The 17084-nt window shown below is 43.2% G+C and overlaps 1 protein-coding gene across 2 annotated transcripts in view; it reads right to left on the bottom strand.

Moving 5' to 3' along the window:
* Nucleotides 1-265: 265 nt before the first annotated feature.
* HECTD4 (HECT domain E3 ubiquitin protein ligase 4) overlaps nt 266-17084 on the bottom strand; it is a 234016-nt gene continuing 217197 nt past the window's right edge. Inside the window, exons 72-76 of one of the 2 annotated variants that reach the window (XM_040416049.1) lie at nt 10668-10889; nt 9750-9916; nt 6660-6855; nt 6348-6570; nt 266-680 (exon numbers count right to left, since the gene is read on the bottom strand). In XM_040416049.1, the coding sequence (XP_040271983.1) occupies nt 544-680; nt 6348-6570; nt 6660-6855; nt 9750-9916; nt 10668-10889 (945 nt within the window). In that variant the 3' untranslated portion in view covers nt 266-543. The remainder of the gene's footprint in view (nt 681-6347; nt 6571-6659; nt 6856-9749; nt 9917-10667; nt 10890-17084) is intronic. The other variant, XM_040416050.1, reaches the window with a different exon arrangement.

Below are 17084 nucleotides of genomic sequence, written 5' to 3'. Positions count from 1 at the left end.
TATTAAAATGGTAAATTCACCTTAGCATGGGGCTGTTCACAGCCAGCAGTATCCAGTGCCTATTAGAACTTAAATATCATTTTGCAAAATAACAAAATTAAAAAAAATATTTTTTTTTTCACAGCTCTATATCCAGTGTGTTACATTCCTGTACCCTGGAAATAATTTATCATTAAATTATATTACCTTATGTATTCTTATTTACAGATAACCTTTGTTCATCTTCCTCCAGTCAATGTATAAAATAGCCATTTTTTTTAAATTAATGTCCCAAACATCCAGAGCTCTGAGACTCTTCTGTATTTGAGGTGTAAATCAAGTTGTCTGCTCACATCATCGGTACTAAAATTATTCTACAAACAATTCACAAACAAGGCAAAACCCCACCAGAGACTTCACAAATACAAAGGTAAGTGTGCAGGTTTGGGCAGAACAAAACAAAAAGTTTAGCTATCTTGTTTCCTTAGTGTTCTGTCCATGGGGCAAGCTTTTGAGCTGTAAGAGCTCCCATATAAACAAACAGTCTGGTCTCTTCTTCCAGGTTCAACCACTGAGTGGGTCTTCTCGATAATGAATGGCATGCCGCAGTTTCTCCTGCATGATCTCAAGGGAAGAGTACTGTGGGAGCTTTATCATGAACATGCAGGTCTCCACACGGATGTACCTGGAGTCTGGTGAACCTGCAAAATGCATTTTTCAAGGTTAGCCAACAGTAGTGGAAGTATGTGATGGTCTGTGCTGTGTGCTGATAGTTAAGTAGTTATCCAGCTTTCTAATATCAGAACTGAAGCAGAGTTTGGTTTCAAGTTTTAAAGTGGTTTTCCGCTTTAAAAATTAACTACCGAAGTTATTCAACGAAGTCACACGCGACTTTGCGAATAACTTACTTCGGCTCATCGGAGCCCATACATTCTAATAATGTACGGAGACGGATCTCCTTACAGGATTATTCCTAAGTTTTGAATGAAGCGACTTCAGATGAAGCATCCGAAGCTCGCTTCGCTCAACACTAGTGGGTGTACTCTACAAATCTGGCCTTTATGTAAGAGTGGCAAGAGCAAAGCTAGTTTTGAAAGCAATCTATAAGAAGTCCCGTTTGCAGTTTGCCACAAGCCATGTAGGTGACACACCAAACATGAGGAAGGTGGTGCTCTGGTCAGATGAGACCAAAGTTGAACTTGTTAGCCAAAATGCAAAACGCTGTGTGTGGCGAAAAAATCCTATTTTCTCGCTTGTATCATTGGGGGACACAGAAGAACATGGGATGTTCAAGAGCAATACCATGGGGAGGGAACAAAAACAGAACGAATCCAAGGCCGGTCATAAGGACACCCAAACAACCCTGAAAAGGGACAGGAAGAACCATTCCCAGGAAGGCCAGCCAGAGAGAGGCTGAATACGCAGAGTCTCTGGCTGGGCAGAAGAAAGAACAGCCCAGGGAATATAAGTCACGGCTTAGGAGACTTCAGAAGAAGTGGAGAGCACACAGAATAAGCACACAGAATATCCACAAGATGGACAAGAATGAAGGCAAGTCAGTCACCAGAACAAACAGAGCGACTGCGGAAGATACAGGAGAGAGAAACATAGCCTGGATCCAGAAGACTTCTAAGGAAGTGAAACCCAAGGATCAGAACCCCAGGAAAAAAACAAACAGTCACAACAGTCAACAGTCACAACATGGCCTGAGAAGAAAAAAAGAGGGGAATTCTATAAAAGCTGGTAATAGGCAGCGTGCGAAGGAGCAGTGCAAAAAGAAACCACTTAGTGAAATACTGATTGGAAGAAGACAAACTGAAAATGGCGTCTGGATATAAAGGGCCAGAGAACTACAGATGTGACAAACTTGCCCCCCATCGGGGAAGACGTAGGGGTGCCAGAAGGCAAAAATCCCAACTCCATACCAGGCTGCAGAAGAGAAGAACACTCCAGCGGAACCATGCCGAACAAGTTAAGGCTAGAGAACCTGGATGTCAGGCATGAAAATGGCCCACAAGACAAAATTCTTGAGGGAGTGAAAAAAACCCAATGGGAACAAGGCAGTGGAACAGACCCAAAACCCACAAAAAAAATTTGAGTAACCTGGTAGGAAAAGAGAGTCCTCCGGGATCAAAAACGTCCCCTCGAGACCTACCCAATGGCTATGGAAACTGGCCGAGCAGGCAGAAACCATATCTGGAGAAAGTGCAATTACTCGCCCTGCGGAAGGGGAGAAGTAGAAGAGGCTGGTGCGGCTCAGTAGAGAACCAGCACTTAGGACAGCAACAAGGACAGTATGACTGCAGGACCCAGGGAGGGGAGCAATGCAGACAACTCACATATGCTGAATAAGTGCATACCCAAACTCCACAAGGAGGTAATGCTGATGTTGTCACCGAAGCAGTGCATGTAGATGCACTACATGTGAAGGGAACAAGGTGCTAAGCCAGCGCTATAGAAATCGGTAGGTTATACCAGTTACAGAAAACCGTACTAATGCCCACCAGAAGTGAGCAAACCCATCACCAGTAGCATGGCTTGGTATGGGCATTTGACAGCGCCATAAGGAATAAAAGTACCTGTCAGCGAGTGCATCAGGTACACCATACATACAATGCCTGCTGGATCTATCGCACCCAGTGATGGCAGAACATGAGCCCAGTTCCACGTGTGGGAGAAGGAAATGTAGGCACAATCACAACTACAACTAGCAAGAAGGTTGCACCCCTAGAAGGAGGAATGCTGTGTAGATACCGAATGAAATGCCAGGGCCGAAACCTCCACATGGAGGAAGGGCATGAGGTAAAAACCATAGATGCAGTGCCCCCCGCCAATTGAAGGATGAACGCAAATACTTCCCCTGGGAAGGGGGTCACACAGTAGTAGCCACAGAACAGGAGTAGCCATAATATCTATGGCCAACGCATAGACTGCCTCATAGGGGGGAGGCCATACCAGCAACTATGGCCTCTAGGGCCAGAAGAGAGACCCCAACTGAAAATGAGGTCAAACAGTAGTCAACAAAATTAGAATGCTCCTCACATGGACTCAAGGAACAAGGAAAGGTATGTGGTGTGCATACACCCTGTTAAAAAATTCCAAGGACTTATATATTGTCCATTAGTAGGTTTCGAACCCTAGGATACTGCATGAGAGCCAGACACCCCATCAGTGAACCACAGGCCTACCTGGAAGACAGAGGCTGCCACGTAGGCGCCCGACAGGGATCCATACAATGACTACCTAGGGAAGGGGATAGTATAAAGTAGTCACAGTATCCAGAAGTAGTGCCAAAAGACCACCTATGACGGGGGAGAAGGCGTTTGTAGGTACCGGGTCTAGCAAATAGGCCACCCATGGAACGGGATGCAATGTGACAAGGAAGAATTGAGAGTATTCGCGGTAGTCAATGTTCAAGCCATTACTCCACCTAGGAAAGACGGATAATGCAATAGGATGGAGTGTTTCCAGTGGTAGTGTAATTAGTGTACTACTGGTTTTGCAACTACTCCGCCAATGGAAGGAGGGTAAGGCTACAGGATCTACAGTATGCAATTGTGGTACAACTAATCCACCTAAAGAAGGGGGAAATCCGACAGGACGGATGATATCCAGTATTAGTGCAATTACTCTGCCTGCGGAGGGGGTAATGCGGCAAGACATATGGTATCCGGTGGAAATGCAATTACTCTGAATAGGAAGGAGGGTAATGCGATAGTCTGTACTAATGCTACAGAATGTACAGTACCCAGTGTAAGTGCAAATACTCCTACTACGGAAGTACAGGATCCAGTGGTAGTGCAACTACTCTGCCTATGGAAGGAGGGTAATGCTACAGGATGTATAGTATCCAGTGGAAGTGAAATTACCCCGCCATACAGCCCTAATCAAAACAGAACTAGGGGATGTGAACCCATGGCCTTCTGCACTAATGACCAGTACAGTAACCACTCAGCATAGAGCCCAGTACTTATTTCCCCCCAGCCACAAAGTTCTGAGGCAAGGAAGGGGTTAAGTAGTAGGTAGGGGCCGGAGCTCATAGGGCAGCTGGTGTGGCGAAGACATGGGCGTAAAAGTTTCGCACTCTGAAAATACAGTTCCTGCCCCCCAGAAAACTCTGGAAGATACAGCCGCAGAGCAGGGGCCTCATGTACGGGCGGGGCCGACCAGACGAACTTCCGGTTGGGACGGCAATGCAGGGATGGAGCGGGAGTGCCAATGGGAAACAAAGGAGGCCGGAAACAGGCGTAGCGATGCCCAGAGGAGAAAAGCAGTGGCCGCCAAGGGAGACAATTGACCGCCGGGAATGCACTGCTGGGCCTGGAGGAAAGTGAGTGGGGCTAGGGACTGGAGGTGGGACTGAGGGTTGGTGAGTCACTAATTACTGGGAAAGGGCCAAGGTTTTAAGAAAAACTTATATTCCTATATTTAGTTAGAGAACACAGGAGAAGGGGGGGCTCAGGCACAGGGGAGCCAGCAGGGGGAGGTAGGTAATATACTTACCCAAACGGTTTCTGCCCACCCTGATTCCAGCAGTGTCACCGTTGTCAGTGTGCTGACCCTTGGGGAGGGCGGCTACATCGGTAACAGGGGGGACTTCCAGAAGTAGCAGATAAGGTGACACTGTAGCTGGCGGGTAAAAGTGGATTTAAGATCCACTGTTCCCCCTCGTCTTCCAGTGGTGGGGAACGAGCAGCGGGCTTGAGGACCCACTGGACTCTCCCCTCAAATGTGGGGAAACAAACAGGTGGTTAGAGCCTGCCTGTAGCCCGAAACTGAAAAAAATAAAAAAATAATAATAAAAAATAAAATAAATCTTTGGCAGACCTGCAGAAAAAAAGGTCTGCCTCCTATGGACACTCAGCTAAAACTGATTAGCTCAGTATCTGCAAGAGGGGGATAGCTGAGAGGAGGAGCTCACACTTTTTTGCTTAGTGTTGCCTCCTAGTGGCAGCAGCTATACCCCATGGTCTTCTGTGTCCACCAATGATACGAGCGAGAAACGAACACTGCACCTCACCCTGAACACAAAAACCCCACTGTGAAACATGGACAGGGAACTATAGTTGGTAGGAAGATGGATGGAGCTAAATACAGGGCAATCCTGGAGGAAAACCTGGTACAGGCTGCAAAAGACTTGAGACTGGGGCAGAGGTTCACCGTCCAGCAGGACAATGACCCTAAACATACAACCAGAGCTATAGTGGAATAGTTTAGATCAAACCATATTCATGTGTTAGATTGGCCCCAAATCCAGACCTAAATCCCATTGAGAATCTGTGACAAGACTTGAAAATTACAGTTCACAGACGCTCTCCATCCAATCTGACTGAGCTTGAGTTATATTGCAAAGAATGGGCCAAAATTTTAGCCTTTAGATGTGCAAAGCTGGTAGAGACATACCCCAAAAGACTTGCAGCTGTTATTGCAGAGAAAGGTGGTCCTACAAAGTATTGACTCAAGGGGGCTGAATACAAATGTATGCCATACTTTCTAGATTTTTAAGATTTTTTTTTTTTATATCCATTTATCAATTTTTAGCACTTCACACATTATTACTTTGTGTTGGTCTACCACATAAAATCCATTTACGTTTGTGGGTATAACAGGAAAAAATGTGGAAAAGTTCAAGGGGTATGAATACTTTTTTCAAGGCATTGTGTATATATAATCAGGAAACTGCCGGGATTTGGGGTTTTAACTTAAAAAACCCAGTGAAAATCATCTGTTTTAGGCTACATGCACACGGCCGTGTTTTGCGGTCCGCCCCAAAAAATGGATGACCTCTGTTTTTTTTTAATTTTTTTTGCGGATCTAATGTAATAATGCCTAAATCGGACAAGTATAGGACATGTTCTATTTTTTTTGTGGGGCTACGGAACGGACATACTGGGTCCGCATCCTATCTGCAAAAAAACGGAACAGACACGGAACAAAATACGTTCGTGTGCATGAAGCCTTAATGGTTGTTTTTCACAGCCGTTTAGAATGAATGGATGCAAAACGGCTGTTAAAAATAGCCAGCCAGAATATGGATGCACAAAGGGTTGAAAAAGTACGATGAAAATCTGACAGTGTGTCAGTTTTTTTTTTACCATTGTGTGTAGCTTAACCCTTGGCTCCCCTGCAATCAGCTGTTTAAATAGGTCTTGTCGCTCATGTATGTGTTCTGAGTATCACAGCATTGTCCCAATCAAGTGAATGGAACAAGGCTGCAATACTTAGAACAGTCGCTGATTATAGGATCCATATTAGAAAAGCTGGATAATCCCTTTAAAGATTATATTTTACATACTCCACAACACTACACAAATGGTATACTCAAACAGTAGAAGAATTTTCAGGCACAGTCACTTGTCTGTTTTTACCTGTAGCTCCATCAGGTGGTGCAATCTTCATGGGGTAAGGTGGAACATGTGCAGTATCAGGCCCTCCATCTTTACAAGGACATGTGAAGGGAATGCGCTCCTGATTGCAGGCAAATTTAATGAACTTACAAAGTTCTTCCTGAGTAAACATCTCCAATGCACACCAGAAAAACTCTATGTGCTGGTCAGTCTCCATAAGACCCACTTGATACATGGTGTGAGCCTAGAACAGGATAAAGGAATGGCGCATTGAGGGATACCATAAAATAAATGTGTGCTCTAAGCTTGCCGCTAAGTTTGTAAGACCTGTACCTTTAAAAACTCCAAATTGATAAATGGTAGTCCACATGTTCTAAGCTCCATCTCCAGGGCTGTCAGGCTGGTTAGAAGCTGTAGGGGAATGATTGAGCCCAGCCCAGCACGTACAGCGTTCATACAGTCTGGGTTCTTTAGCTCACGCATGCGGAGGCTTCGGATTCCTGATGCGTATATATCCTTGTTCTCCCAGCTGTAAGACAAAGTCATAGGCAATTATTAAGAGAGGTACACATATACATATTTTCTGTTAGCAGGTTTAATTTTCCGATGCTCTGGCAATAAATGGTTTTAGTAGCCAGGTATTTTCCAAATGTCCCCTAAAATTTGTTTTTCCGCCCTAAACATTTAAAAATTCATGTCATAAATATTATGGTGGATGGATACTTGAAGGATATTGATACCTTTGCACTGATTTAATTTCATTGTTACAGTCTTTATTAAAAATGTCATACCATTTTGCTTTTGCAAAGTGTTTCACCTTGATGCAGAGACAGCAGCCAATCCAGCCAAAAGCAGCAACATTTCAACACCTTTCAAGCTGTATGTGCTCTAAATAAATCATCCTATACTTCATTTGGCCAGTGCCTTGGACTCTTCTTGCAAGATGATCACAATTTGGTATAAGCGCTTGTTATAAGCTGCTGCAATATTTAGGAAGAGTTCACAGAGCAAGCAGCGGAATAGAGACTGAACTGATACATTCTGAGCAGATCGTTTTTGATTCAGAATGCATTAGAATGCAAACTGATCCGTTTTGGACCGCTTGTGAGAGCCCTGAACGGATGTCACAAACAGAAAGCCAAAACGCGAGTGTGAAAGTAGACTTACCAAAATGCACCAACTACGTAAGAAGGCTGATTTATAGCCAGGGACTCTGGCTCTGCAAATGATACCAAATCTGGCCAGAAAACTCTATTTATCTACCCAGAAAAAATGGACACTCAGTGGCAGGATTATTAATACAGTATGAATACTGTCAATGGTGTTCCTTACATGTAGCAGGAAACCAGAAATAAAGTTTCCCCATACATGTACTTAACTCCTTAAGGAGCAGGCTCATTTTCACCTTAAGGACCAGGCCATTTTTTGCAAATCTAACCAGTGTCACTTTATGTGGTGTTAACTTTAAAACGCTTTGACTTATCCAGGCCATTCTGAGATAGTTTTTTCGTCACATATTGTACTTCATGACACTGGTAAAATGGAGTAAAAAAATCATTTTTATTTATAAAACAATACCAAATTTGCCAGAAATTTGGAAAATTTTTCAAATTTCCAAGTTTCAATTTCTCTACTTCTATAATACATAGTAATACAAAAATAGTTATTACTTTACATTCCCCATATGTCTACTTCATGTTTGGATCATTTTGGGAATGACATTTTATTTTTGGGGATGCTACAAGGCTTAGAAGTTTAGAAGCAAATCTTTAAATTTTTCAGACATTTTCAAAAACCCATTTATCAAGGACCAGTTCAGGTCTGAAGTCACTTTGTGAGGCTTACATAATAGAAACCACCCAAAAATGACACCATTCTAGAAACTACACCCCTCAAGGTATTCAAAACTGATTTTACAAACTTTGTTAACCCTTTAGGTGTTCCACAAGAATTTATGGAAAATAGAGATACAATTTCAAAATTTCACTTTTTTGGCAGATTTTCAATTTTAATAATTTTTTCCCAGTAACAAAGCAAGGGTTAACAGCCAAACAAAACTCAATATTTATGGCTCTGATTCTGTAGTTTACAGAAACACCCCATATGTGGTCGTAAACCGCTGTACGGGCACACGGCAGGGCGCAGAAGGAAAGGAATGCCATACGGTTTTTGGAAGGCAGATTTTGCTTGACTGGTTGTTTGACACCATGTCCCATTTGAAGCCCCCCTGATGCACCCCTAGAGTAGAAACTCCAAAAAAGTGACCCCATTTTAGAAACTACGGGATAGGGTTGTAGTTTTGTTGGTACTATTTTAGGGTACTCTATATTACACGTTTTGTAAGGCAAGGTAACAAAAAATAGCTGTTTTGGCACCGTTTTTATTTTTTGTTATTTACAACATTCATCTGACAGGTTAGATCATGTGGTATTTTTATAGAGCAGGTTGTCACGGATGCGGCGATACCCAATATGTATACATTTTTTTATTTATGTAAGTTTTACACAATGATTTCATTTTTGAAACAAAAAAAAATAATCATGTTTTAGTGTTTCCATAGTCTGAGAGCTATAGTTTTTTCAGTTTTTGGGCGATTATGTTAGGTAGGGTCTCATTTTTTGCGGGATGAGATGACTGTTTGATTGGCACTGATTTGGGATGCATATGACTTTTTGATCGCTTGCTATTACACTTTTTGTGATGTAAGGTGACAAAAAATGGTTTATTTAGCACGGTTTTTTATTTTTTACGGTGTTCATTTGAGGGGTTTGGTCATGTGATATGTTTATAGAGCCTTCCCCCCCCCCCTATTTTTTACCTATTTTTTTTTTTTTAACTTTATTTGGGGAAAATGACGATTTTGTTTATTTTTACTTGAAACTAAATTCTTTGGGGGGAAAACTTTATTTCTTTCCCCTTTTTTTCACTTTATTTTTTGTCCCACTTTGGGGGTCTAATCCTTTACAATGCATTCCAATACTTCTGTATTGGAATGCATTGGCTGTATGAGTAATACAGGGTGTATTACTCATACAGCTTCCTGCCTGTGAGATACAGGGGGCTGGATCTCACAGGCTCTTCACCGGAAGGCAGCGCCAATGCCTAAGGAAGGCATCGCGCTGCATTCCATGCCATCGGGTCCCCATTACAGCCGCACGGGGACCTGATGGCACCTCAGATCACCGCCGCATCCACCTGTAAACGCTGCAAACCACAGGTTCTGTAAGTACCAGGACATCATGACGTACTGGTACGTCATGTGTCCCCAACAGGTAATCAATTCTCTGCACCCTCCCGTACAATCAATTGTACGTAACTTCTCATGTGGAAAACAGATATTCCTATGATCAGAAACTTCTAGTCAAATCATTGGGTATATTATATGAATGATTTGGATTTAGTGATCTTTCCTCAGGCACTCACATAACAGGAATGTGTCTTCCATTTGTGCACAGTTCCACCTCCTCCCCTGTCATTGTTGGATAGGTAAATTTGCAGCTTGGTTTGTTGGGGGAGTCTGGACTATCGGTAGGAAGATGCTGTGACGCTATTTCAGCACAGAGAGATTCCAGTTCAGCCTCATCATTTACCTATGAAAACAGACAAGTGAAAGATATTGGGGAAAAAAGTCACTCTACAGATTACAAGCACAATTACAGAAGTATCAATTTCTAAGGGTGCAAAAAAAAAAGGTATGAGTAAATGACCATATCCAAACATACAACATGATGTGTGATACTGGCATCCAGCTGGCCACAAATGCACTGCTATTACGTGATGGCCTGTTGTGCAGATACATTCTAGTTAATCCCAGCAGTGTTCAATACACCTTACGTCACAGCATGCCAGTTATTTGCATGACTCATACAGAAGTGAAACCAAAGTATTGCTCCAAAGCTGGAAGCACACAATACTTCAGAACATCATGGTATTCTGCAGCATTAAATGTAATTGCTTGCCTACAACTTATGGTTCCAACTTGCAGCATAGGAAACAATCTGTACCTTCAGACAGGGAGTTTCTCCATCCTCAACTTGCAGGTTAACAGGCCGGACTGGATGGACAAATGTCTTTTTTCGGCCTTTTGTACTATGTTACTATGTGCCCAACCCAGTGAGGTGTGATTGACCAATACAGATAATGTGTTTGCTGTAGAGTAAATTACTTGTGGATGAGTCACAACTCTCACGGCATGTATATATTTTGCAGTGTGTGTGTGTGTGTGTGTGTGTGTGTGTGTGTGTGTGTGTAAGATATATATACCGTATACAAGGACAAGGCAAAAATGAACATGGTACAAAAAAAACAGGCAATCCTAAAAGGAACATGTGGAACATTTACATTTTCAAACTTTTTGATGTAGTTGTGGGTTAGAATATCTGCTTCATAAAGATCAGTTTCAGGATCCAGTGGTTCTCCTACGAGCATTTTCCAAAAGCAAGGCAAGAGATCAAGAGGAAGGGGCACGTCTGCTCGAATAGCGATACCCAGGAGCTGACCAAAGAAATGAAGCAACTGCTCCTCTGCATAGGTTATAGGGCTGAGAGTAAGAAGGTATTTCCCCTGTAAAACACAAACATTACAAAACAGTAAAGGTAATGGACAGAAAAAAAATATATATTACAGAGATCATTATGCCATTGAGAACAGTGGAGTAGATAATACTAAGGCATCTTGCACACGACCGCATGCCCTCCGAGACATACATGTCCCGTAGCAGCATTTTTCATGCGCACGGGAGCACACAGCATCATAGATTACAATGCTGCTGTGCACTTTGAGCCGCCCACGGGGCTACTGTCCCGCACTCATATGATCTAATGAGTGCGGGGCAATAGCCCTGCGGGTGGCCCAACGCGCACAGCATCACTGTAATCCATGATGCTGTGTACTCCTGTGCGTACGATCAATGCTGCCCTGGGACATATGTCCTGCTCACGGACCGTATGTCTCGGAGGGCATACGGTCGTGTGTAAGAGGCCTAATAGTGGGGCAGATAATACTACTAATACTGTCTACATTCTAGACAGTGTAAAATTAGACTAGCCAGTATAAACATGAGCAAGATTCATCAAATTTGGTGATGCTGAATGATAAATCTGGTGCAAATTTTGAATGTCTAATCTACGTTTACACTACCTATTAAGTTGGCTTACTTGAAACCTAAAATTTTGGCACATTATTGGTGTATCTTAACCACCTCAGCCCCCAGTGCTTAAACACCCTGAAAGACCAGGCCACTTTTTACACTTCTGACCTACACTACTTTCACCGTTTATTGCTCGGTCATGCAACTTACCACCCAAATGAATTTTACCTCCTTTTCTTCTCACTAATAGAGCTTTCATTTGGTGGTATTTCATTGCTGCTGACATTTTTACTTTTTTTGTTATTAATCGAAATTTAACGATTTTTTTTTGCAAAAAAATGACATTTTTCACTTTCAGTTGTAAAATTTTGCAAAAAAAAACGACATCCATATAGAAATTTTGCTCTAAATTTATAGTTCTACATGTCTTTGATAAAAAAAAATGGTTTGGGTAAAAAAAAAAATGGTTTGGGTAAAAGTTATAGCGTTTACAAACTATGGTACAAAAATGTGAATTTCCGCTTTTTGAAGCAGCTCTGACTTTCTGAGCACCTGTCATGTTTCCTGAGGTTCTACAATGCCCAGACAGTACAAACACCCCACAAATGACCCCATTTCTGAAAGTACACACCCTAAGGTATTCGCTGATGGGCATAGTGAGTTCATAGAACTTTTTATTTTTTGTCACAAGTTAGCGGAAAATTATGATTTATTTTTTTTTATTTTTTTTTCTTACAAAGTCTCATATTCCACTAACTTGTGACAAAAAATAAAAAGTTCTATGAACTCACTATGCCCATCAGCGAATACCTTGGGGTCTCTTCTTTCCAAAATGGGGTCACTTGTGGGGTAGTTATACTGCCCTGGCATTCTAGGGGCCCAAATGTGTGGTAAGGAGTTTGAAATCAAATTCTGTAAAAAATTACCTGTGAAATCCGAAAGGTGCTCTTTGGAATATGGGCCCCTTTGCCCACCTAGGCTGCAAAAAAGTGTCACACATCTGGTATCTCCGTACTCAGGAGAAGGTGGGGAATGTGTTTTGGGGTGTCATTTTATATATACCCATGCTGGGTGAGAGAAATATCTTGGCAAAAGACAACTTTTCCCATTTTTTTATACAAAGTTGTCATTTGACCAAGATATTTATCTCACCCAGCATGGGTATATGTAAAAAGACACCCCAAAACACATTCCTCAACTTCTCCTGAGTACGGGGATACCAGATGTGTGACACTTTTTTGCAGCCTAGGTGGGCAAAGGGGCCCATATTCCAAAGAGCACCTTTCGGATTTCACTCCTCATTTTTTCCTGAATTTGATTTCAAACTCCTTACCACACATTTGGGCCCCTAGAATACCAGGGCAGTATAACTACCCCACAAGTGACCCCATTTTGGAAAGAAGACACCCCAAGGTATTCCGTGAGGGGCATGGCGAGTTCCTAGAATTTTTTATTTTTTGTCACAAGTTAGTGGAAAATGATGATTTTTTTTTTTTTTTTTTTTTTCATACAAAGTCTCATATTCCACAAACTTGTGACAAAAAATAAAAACTTCCATGAACTCACTATGCCCATCAGCGAATACCTTGGGGTCTCTTCTTTCCAAAATGGGGTCACTTGTGGGGTAGTTATACTGCCCTGGCATTCTAGGGGCCCAAATGTGTGGTAAGTAGGTAAATGACCTGTGAAATCCGAAAGGTGCTCTTTGGAATGTGGGCCCCTTTGCCCACCTAGGCTGCAAAAAAGTGTCACACATCTGGTATCTCTGTATTCAGGAGAAGTTGAGGAATGTGTTTTGGGGTGTCTTTTTACATATACCCATGCTGGGTGAGATAAATATCTTGGTCAAATGCCAACTTTGTATAAAAAAATGGGAAAAGTTGTCTTTTGCCAAGATATTTCTCTCACCCAGCATGGGTATATGTAAAATGACACCCCAAAACACATTCCCCAACTTCTCCCGATTACGGAGATACCAGATGTGTGACACTTTTTTGCAGCCTAGGTGGGCAAAGGGGCCCATATTCAAAAGAGCACCTTTCGGATTTCACAGGTAATTTTTTACAGAATTTGATTTCAAACTCCTTACCACACATTTGGGCCCCTAGAATGCCAGGGCAGTATAACTACCCCACAAGTGACCCCATTTTGGAAAGAAGAGACCCCAAGGTATTCGCTGATGGGCATAGTGAGTTCATGGAACTTTTTATTTTTTGTCACAAGTTAGTGGAATATGAGACTTTGTATGAAAAAAAAAATAAAAAAAAAATAAACATTTTCCACTAACTTGTGACAAAAAATAAAAAATTCTAGGAACTCGCCATGCCCCTCACGGAATACCTTGGGGTGTCTTCTTTCCAAAATGGGGTCACTTGTGGGGTAGTTATACTGCCCTGGCATTTTCCAGGGGCCCTAATGTGTGGTAAGTAGGTAAATGACCTGTGAAATCCTAAAGGTGCTATTTGGAATATGGGCCCCTTTGCCCACCTAGGCTGCAAAAAAGTGTCACACATGTGGTATCGCCGTATTCAGGAGAAGTTGGGGAATGTGTTTTGGGGTGTCATTTTACATATACCCATGCTGGGTGAGAGAAATATCTTGGCAAAAGACAACTTTTCCCATTTTTTTATACAAAGTTGGCATTTGACCAAGATATTTCTCTCACCCAGCATGGGTATATGTAAAATGACACCCCAAAACACATTCCCCAACTTCTCCTGAGTACGGCGATACCAGATGTGTGACACTTTTTTGCAGCCTAGATGCGCAAAGGTGCCCAAATTCCTTTTAGGAGGGCATTTTTAGACATTTGGATACCAGACTTCTTCTCACGCTTTGGGGCCCCTAGAATGCCAGGGCAGTATAAATACCCCACATGTGACCCCATTTTGGAAAGAAGACACCCCAAGGTATTCAATGAGGGGCATGGCGAGTTCATAGAAATTTTTTTTTTTTGGCACAAGTTAGCGGAAATTGATATTTTTAATTTTTTTCTCACAAAGTCTCCCGTTCCGCTAACTTGGGACAAAAATTTCAATCTTTCATGGACTCAATATGCCCCTCACGGAATACCTGGGGGTGTCTTCTTTCCGAAATGGGGTCACATGTGGGGTATTTATACTGCCCTGGCATTCTAGGGGCCCTAAAGCGTGAGAAGAAGTCTGGAATATAAATGTCTAAAAATTTTTACGCATTTGGATTCCGTGAGGGGTATGGTGAGTTCATGTGAGATTTTATTTTTTGACACAAGTTAGTGGAATATGAGACTTTGTAAGAAAAAAAAAAATAAATTCCGCTAACTTGGGCCAAAAAAATATCTGAATGGAGCCTTACAGAGGGGTGATCAATGACAGGGGGGTTGATCAATGACAGGGGGGTTGATCAATGACAGGGGGGTTGATCAATGACAGGGGGGTGATCAGGGAGTCTATATGGGGTGATCACCACAGTCATTGATCATGCCCCTGTAAGGCTTCATTCAGACGTCCGGATGCGTTTTGCGGATCCGATCCATCTATCAGTGGATCCGTAAAAATCATGCGGATGTCTGAATGGAGCTTTACAGGGGGGTAATCAATGACAGGGGGGTAATCAATGACAGGGGGGTGATCAGGGAGTCTATATGGGGTGATCACCACAGTCATTGATCACGCCCCTGTAAGGCTTCATTTAGACGTCCGGATGCGTTTTGCGGATCCGATCCATCTATCAGTGCATCCGTAAAAATCATGCGGACATCTGAATGGAGCTTTACAGGGGGGTAATCAATGACAGGGGGGTGATCAGGGAGTCTATATGGGGTGATCACCACAGTCATTGATCATGCCCCTGTAAGGCTTCATTCAGACGTCCGGATGCGTTTTGCGGATCGGATCCATCTATCAGTGCATCCGTAAAAATCATGCGGACATCTGAATGGAGCTTTACAGGGGGGTGATCAGGGAGTCTATATGGGGTGATCACCACAGTCATTGATCATGCCCCTGTAAGGCTTCATTCAGACGTCCGGATGCGTTTTGCGGATCGGATCCATCTATCAGTGCATCCGTAAAAATCATGCGGACATCTGAATGGAGCTTTACAGGGGGGTGATCAGGGAGTCTATATGGGGTGATCACCACAGTCATTGATCATGCCCCTGTAAGGCTTCATTCAGACGTCCGGATGCGTTTTGCGGATCGGATCCATCTATCAGTGCATCCGTAAAAATCATGCGGACATCTGAATGGAGCTTTACAGGGGGGTGATCAGGGAGTCTATATGGGGTGATCACCACAGTCATTGATCATGCCCCTGTAAGGCTTCATTCAGACGTCCGGATGCGTTTTGCGGATCGGATCCATCTATCAGTGCATCCGTAAAAATCATGCGGACATCTGAATGGAGCTTTACAGGGGGGTGATCAGGGAGTCTATATGGGGTGATCACCACAGTCATTGATCATGCCCCTGTAAGGCTTCATTCAGACGTCCGGATGCGTTTTGCGGATCGGATCCATCTATCAGTGCATCCGTAAAAATCATGCGGACATCTGAATGGAGCTTTACAGGGGGGTGATCAGGGAGTCTATATGGGGTGATCACCACAGTCATTGATCACGCCCCTGTAAGGCTTCATTCAGACGTCCGGATGCGTTTTGCGGATCCGATCCATCTATCAGTGGATCCGTAAAAATCATGCGGACGTCTGAATGGAGCTTTACAGGGGGTTGATCAATGACAGGGGTGTAATCAATGACAGGGGGGGTGATCAGGGAGTCTATATGGGGTGATAACCACAGTCATTGATCACGCCCCTGTAAGGCTTCATTCAGACGTCCGGATGCGTTTTGCGGATCCGATCCATCTATCAGTGGATCCGTAAAAATCATGCGGACATCTGAATGGAGCTTTACAGGGGGGTAATCAATGACAGGGGGGTGATCAATGACAAGGGGGTGATCAGGGAGTCTATATGGGGTGATCAGGGGTGATCAGGGGCTAATAAGGGGTTAATAAGTGACGGGGGGGGGGGTGTAGTGTAGTGTAGTGGTGCTTGGTGGGACTTTACTGAGCTACCTGTGTCCTCTGGTGGTCGATCCAAACAAATGGGACCACCAGAGGACCAGGTAGCAGGTATATTAGACGCTGTTATCAAAACAGCGTCTAATATACCTGTTAGGGGTTAAAAAAACACATCTCCAGCCTGCCAGCGAACGATCGCCGCTGGCAGGCTGGAGATCAACTCTCTTACCTTCCGTTCCTGTGAGCGCGCGCGCCTGTGTGCGCGCGTTCACAGGAAATCTCGGCCATCGCGAGATGACGCATATATGCGTGACTGTGCGCAGGGCTGCCACCTCCGGAACGCGATCCTGCGTTAGGCGGTCCGGAGGTGGTTAAGCCACATATCTTGTTGAACGAGTTGAAAAAAGTGCATGAAACACTTAATAAAAGGGGTGCTAAGCATGTACACCTATTATTTTTGCACAAAATACGGCCATTTTGATTAGTAAATCTTCCCCAGTATGTGTACCTTTTTTCTTGTAGGTAGGACTCTCTGATGTCGCTGCAATTTAGGACAAGTCCCAAACTAGGGGACTACACCTTGCTTTCTGAGATTCAAATTAGTTAATGGATTTCCCCTGTGTCAAGGGAAGTTGGCCAGCCTACGAATCAAAGACTCAGACATGA

Source organism: Bufo bufo, chromosome 2 (assembly GCF_905171765.1).
Source record: "Bufo bufo chromosome 2, aBufBuf1.1, whole genome shotgun sequence".
Classification (NCBI taxonomy): domain Eukaryota; kingdom Metazoa; phylum Chordata; class Amphibia; order Anura; family Bufonidae; genus Bufo; species Bufo bufo.
This window is presented reverse-complemented; position numbering and strand designations above follow the sequence as displayed.